Here is a 6000-nt window from a genome sequence, read left to right as displayed (position 1 = left end):
CCGGGACTATAAGCAGTAACTCTCCGCTCGGGCTTTGTAATCGTGGTGGCGGCTCCTCGACCACCAGGGGGAGGAATCACACCGCATTCCGGCCCTTGGGCGGTTTCACACCAAGACGAGGGGCCGTGTAGACCTCTGGGAATCGTAGTCCTGGGGGGCGGGTCGTAATGTGCAACCTTGCGCGGTGCACCTCGGAAGTTATAGTTCCGGACAGAGAGGCGGGAAATGGTTTTAAGCGCTAATTTCGAGTCTAGAAACTACAACTACCAAAGGGCCACTGGCTCCTGGGCAGTTTCTCGTTTCCGTCGAGTTGACCATTTGGGTTGCTTCTGAGAGGTCAACTTGACTGGGTAAGTTTGATTGGAGAAAGGTTCTATTCTGGACTGAGGGGTGTAAAGACTTGCTCATATTCCAGGTCGGTTTGGGGGGCTTTCTCGTCTTAATCCCAGACTAATCCACATTAGTCCTTTATCTTTTCAGTTTCCTACTGAAACACCTCCAATATCCGCCCTCACCCTTTATTCTCCCACTATCATCTTGCTCTTTCACTCCCGGCGCCCCTGGAATCCCACGGTGAGCTCTCTCGTTCGGAGCCCACAGCCCCACCTCGAGCCCACGGCATCACCTCTCTGAAACGTGGCCTTCTTTGTGCTCCACACTTTTTATGTGCTTCACTCTTACCCTCAGTTTCCTGGTTTTCATACTAGTGAAAGAAGGGTCGCCATTCCTTCTTTCACAATCCACGCAAGTGCCCAGGACTGGAAGTCAACCCATAATACGAAATGGAGATGACAGTTGCTCTCTCCGTCTTAGCTTGAGGCAGTGTTGTGGAGCCAATAAGCTAATACGTGTGAAAGTGTTTTATAAACTGTAAAGCCTCCACAAGCGAGAGATTATTTTTACTATAATTATTAATGCTCTGAAAAACTCTTATCTTGGCTCCTTTTATAGCTCTGTCCCCTTGTTGCTCAAACCTGCCCCTGAGCACTTGGTGTCTCCATTCTCTGAGAGCAGGGTGTTAGTTCCTCACTTCCCCAGAGACCACAGACTAATGAGCTCTAAGACTCCAGAGAGCTTTGTCTGGAAGGAAGCCCCAGAGAAGTGCTTGTCTTGGACTCTGTCCTGAAATAGCCAGTGATGAAAAGTCCACACAGCTGGCCGAAGGGTGGTCCCTGAACACTGGAAACGGGGCCCCAGCAGGAGATGGACAGCTGCAGTGTAAAGCCCTATCCGTTCCCTCTGGGCTCTTCTGGGCCTGTTTAGTAGACGCTGGTTTTGGGAGGGATGTCTCAGACTCGAAAAGGCCAGGAGGAAAGAAACCATTTTGTCAAAGGGTTTAATCCAGAAAACCACAAAAATCCCGGAAAAAAAAAAAGCTTACCTGGGTATGAGGAGAGAGAGACATAGCATTGTTAATTAATTCCTAGCATTTTATGAGCACTTAAAATGTACCAGGCCCTAGGCAATATCACTTTTCTTATTAATTTTCACTTATGAAATGTCCTCATTTTACTTATAGGGAACTTAGGCTGAGAGAGGTCATGTAGTTTGTTATGGTTATAGTACCTTCTATATGTCAGGTGCTTTACATACATTCATTCAATCCTCATCAGCAGCTTCATGAGTGATTTATTATTTCTACCATGTGGAGAAGTTATCAGAGGCTTAGAATTGAAGGCCCTTGCTCAAGGTCACACAGCCAGTTAAGTGATGGAGGTGGAGTTCAGACTGTCACCAAAGCCTTTTTTTCCCCCACTATACCATATAGCCTAATTTTTAGATCAAAAAGACAGAGATTAAAGAATTGAGAGGGTTTAAATCAAAGCCAAATAAAGCAAGCATTTTTGGGGTCCCTACTATGTGGAGAAAGCATGAGGATAGATGGTTTGGACTCCAAAGAAATGTAAAACACAGTCTACCTCTGTAGTATATCTGAAGAGATAAGGCATACATGTGTAAAAAATTAAGTAGCATTCATTGGATAAACTGACTGTTGAGACCAGTTATATGGAGGGCACTGCATTAAGCCTAGTAACTGGCAGGAACATGCTTCTAGGTGGCCATGGGGGTTAAACCAAGTGGTATCACAGTCATTATCATTTCATTAATATGAAAATGGTGGGCTGGAATACCATATACACTCAGTAAATACTTGCTGCATGCACACGTCTGAATAAAAGAAAAATCCTGGGTACCATCTGGACCAGAGGTACTTGACCCTTGGGGATCAGAAAGCTTGGGAAGCTTTATAAACTAATTGACCTCTGGCAATGGGGGCCCTAAAACCTATAGTTTTGAAAAGTTTTCCAGTTGATTGTGATAATAGTTTCAGGAACTTCTGATCTAGATTCTATGTGGACCACTTATTGGAGGCAAGTTACTGATTGAAAACTGCTAGAATACGTACTAATTCAAGAGCTGTCCTGAGGCAGCCTGTGATCGGTTATCAGGTGAGGGAGGCAGACAGTACTCAGAGTTGAGGGAAGGTTGGAAGGACTTGGAAAGCTTCACAGAGGACCAGAGATTTCACTGGGCTTTGATGGTTGGGACAGGTTTGGATGGGTAGAGAGGCCTTTAGGCAGGCACCACCGCAAATTGTTTAGATAAGGTGAGCCAAAGAAGGTAGAGACACCTGGGCTGATTTCCTTGGAGAATTCCATGGCATTTATTAGAAATAACTCTGGATGCTCGGTGTGGATGTTTCTTAGGCAAAATTTGCAAGTCAGATTGGATTTTCCCATCTTCCCATTCTACTTGTGCATCAGTCAGTATGAGCCCAGGGAATGCAGATTCATTTTCATGTTAGCCTCACTCTGGCCAATTAGCTTCTTTAGTTTTTATTTATTTCCAAGTTTAATTTAGTTGATGACCTTCCCAGAAACTTTCCAGGACTGCCAGAGAGTTGTGCTTCCCTTCTGTTTGGTTGTTCTCAAGTGCTCTCATCCTGATTCCTATCTCACGTAGTGTTCTCTGTTCTGATTAAGACCAACATCTCTTCCTGTAAGAAGCTACTATCATTCTGGTCACGCAGTGTTGAAACCTGACTCATCTTTGGCTCTTCCCTCTCCCATAACTCCCCAGATCCACTTAGTTGCCAGATCCTATTGTTTCTACTTTTCACACAATCAACAAATATTTCCTGGATACTTCCTAAGAGCCAGGTACTACACTAGGTGCTTTAAATGCATTATTTCATTTTATCTCCATAGCAACCTTATGAGGATGGGTAGCATCCCCATTGTACAGATGGGGAATCAGGCTTAGAGTGATCAGGTAACTTGCCCAAGGTAAGAATGCTAGGCAGCGAAGGAGCTGGGCCTCAAACTTGGGTCTTTCAGACTTTATATCTCCCATGTCCACGACCTCATTTCCAGAGTAGATTCCAACTCCTTAGCCTAGCACTTGAGGGACTGCTACCCTCCAAATCTGGTCACATCGTCCTTTCTCACCTTGCATCCATCACAGACTTCTCGAGGTTTCTCAAGTGTGCTTTCTCACCTCTGTGCCTTTGCTCACACATTCTTCTACTCGAAAGTCAATCTTCCCATCTTCCCCTGCCCTCCACTTCCAAGCTAAAGGAGCTCTCTTTCTTCTTGGAACTCCCACAGTATTTTGTCTGACCCACTTTTATGGCAGTGAGAACTTGCCGCTGCTTCATTGTCACGTGGGTGTCGTGTCCTGTGCCCCCTCCCAACCCGCCGTGGGTCCTCTGTACATTTGCCTTCAAGGGGAAAAGGTCAGGGTCTGAGACTAAGCAGCACACGTTCAGCTTCCTTTTGGCTGAATAGTCCACTGACTGCCTCAGGGGCTTAGCTTCTTTTTAAAATGAATTACGTTTATTTTTAAATTTGCTTCAGAGAAACAAAATGAAGAAGTCTGTAGTAGAAAGAATGTCACTTATTATCTTCCAAAGTTAAATAGAATGACATTAGTATTATTGCTTGTCTAATGGTTTTCCATTAGATCAGACAATTGGAAGTTGGCAGTGAGGAGATCTATGTGTTATAATAGTTCTGGTGACCTTGAGCAGCTCGCTTAACCTCTTAACCTTGATTTCTTCATCAGTAAAGCTCATTTATATACTGGGCTGAGGGGGTGGTGGTGCAGAGGATGACTGTGAGGAGAAATGATCTCTAAGTTCTTTTCTTGCCCAGGCATGCTTTGACCTGAACTTTCTGATCCATCCCAGAGCATCTTAAAGAAAGCAGAATAATGTAATGACTGAACATGTGGCTCAGGACTCAGTGTATCTGTTTAGGTGCTTTTGGTTCAAGCAATAGAATCTAAACCCAGTTGGTTTAAATAAAAAAGGGGATTTATTGGCTCTTGTAACTAGAAGGTCTAGGACTGGGTCAGGTTTCAGGTACAATCTAATCCAGAGATTCTTACAGTCTTCACAAATATGACTGTATTTCTTTATGATTCTCTCAGCTCTGCCATCCTCCACAAGTAGCTTCATCCACAAGGTAGCAGAGTGGCTGCAACAGTTCAAGGCTTCATATCCGCACATCACTCTAGCTCAAAACAAGAAAGAACTTTTCCACCCTCAACCATCAAACCAAAGTCCTGGGCTTTACTCTGGTTGGACCAACTTATGTCATGAGCCCACTCTTCATCCGGATACTGATGGGGATGCCAAGGGATGATTGGCCCAACTCTAGAAGTTAGTGAGGTATCAGCCCCACCCAAATCACTTCTGTGTAGGCTTCTGTGTAGGAGGGCAGGATAGAGTGGATATCAAGAAGTTTGATCACATTCTCCACTGTCACAGCCACACTGCCCGTGATCAAATTCTGGCTTTGCTAGCTATATGTTCTTGGGTAAATTACCTAACTTTATTAAGCATCAGTTTCCTTATCTGTAAGATGGAATAACAATACATATCCCAGAGGATTGTTGTAAGGATTTAAATAATATATGTATGTAAAGCACTTGGTGTAGTTCCTGGCACAGAGTAAGCGTGATGCTGCTGTGATGATGTGATTGAAGAGGGACGGAGAGCAGTGGCATTAACCCCAATTTAAGAAGCAGCCAAGTTACAGGAATGTTTTCTAGTCAGAGCATGCACACCTGCCATGTTGAAGGCTCCTGTTTGATTTTCTGCCCACATTATACTCTTCTGTATCTCTACCCCTTTCTGCTCTTACATTATGTCCTTTCTAGAAATGCTTTCCTTCTCCCCTGCCTCTAAAATCTTCCTTATATTTCAAGGCCCAGCATAAGTGCTTTTATAGTTAATAGTTTCGGTCAGTGATTTTGTATATATGTAACTGAGTCTCCCCATGAACAGGATCAGTGAGGGTTAGGAGCTCAGGTCTGGATTAGACAGACCCGAGTTTGCCACCTAGAAGCAGTGTGACTTGGGGAAGTTATTCAACCTCTTCATGCCTTAGTTTCCTCATCTGTAAAACAGGGTCTAACCCTCAGTTATTGAGAGAATGAAATGACGCAATGTATGTAAAAAGCTTAGTTCAGTGCTGACACAGAGTAAATAATTGATGGTAGTAATTGTTATTCTTAGCTTCATGAGGACAAGGTCTGTGTTATAGTCCATGCAGCAGTAACTGCTGTGCTGGGCACATAATCAGATAAACACTTGTTAGTGGGTTTTGAAGAGTATGGAGGTTCTCTTTCCTTTTCATGACCATCTCCTTACCTCTCTACCACCAACAACAGAAAAAGCAGCCCCTAAACCTTAGTAAAGGCAGTGTAGCAAAGTGGATGATGTGGAAGATGGACTGAGTCACCGGCAGGAAGGAGGGGTGGATAGGGGTGGCAGATGACATGAATAAGCAACAGGAAGCTGAGAGGAAACCAGCAAGAGGCTGTTCTGTGTTCCACCCTCCAGCCATCAAGTTCAGCCACGGCCCAAGTCGTTGTTCAGTTCAACTGGTGGTGAAATGGGGGTCAACCAGTCCGTGGGCTTTCCACCTGTCACGGGATCCCACCTCGTAGGCTGTGGGGATGTGATGGAGGGTCAGAGTCTCCAGGTAAGTGTCT

General features: G+C 44.6%; 1 protein-coding gene across 2 annotated transcripts in view; it reads left to right on the top strand.

Annotated features, from left to right (window-relative positions):
* Positions 1 to 370: 370 nt before the first annotated feature.
* Positions 371 to 6000, top strand: part of PAFAH2 (platelet activating factor acetylhydrolase 2) — a 30119-nt gene continuing 24489 nt past the window's right edge. For both annotated transcript variants that reach the window (XM_060016821.1, XM_060016827.1), the window contains exons 1-2: positions 371 to 415; positions 5849 to 5990. In XM_060016821.1, the coding sequence (XP_059872804.1) occupies positions 5901 to 5990 (90 nt within the window). In that variant the 5' untranslated portion in view covers positions 371 to 415; positions 5849 to 5900. The remainder of the gene's footprint in view (positions 416 to 5848; positions 5991 to 6000) is intronic.

Source organism: Delphinus delphis, chromosome 1 (genome assembly GCF_949987515.2).
Source record: "Delphinus delphis chromosome 1, mDelDel1.2, whole genome shotgun sequence".
NCBI classification, from domain to species: Eukaryota; Metazoa; Chordata; class Mammalia; order Artiodactyla; family Delphinidae; genus Delphinus; species Delphinus delphis.
This window is presented reverse-complemented; position numbering and strand designations above follow the sequence as displayed.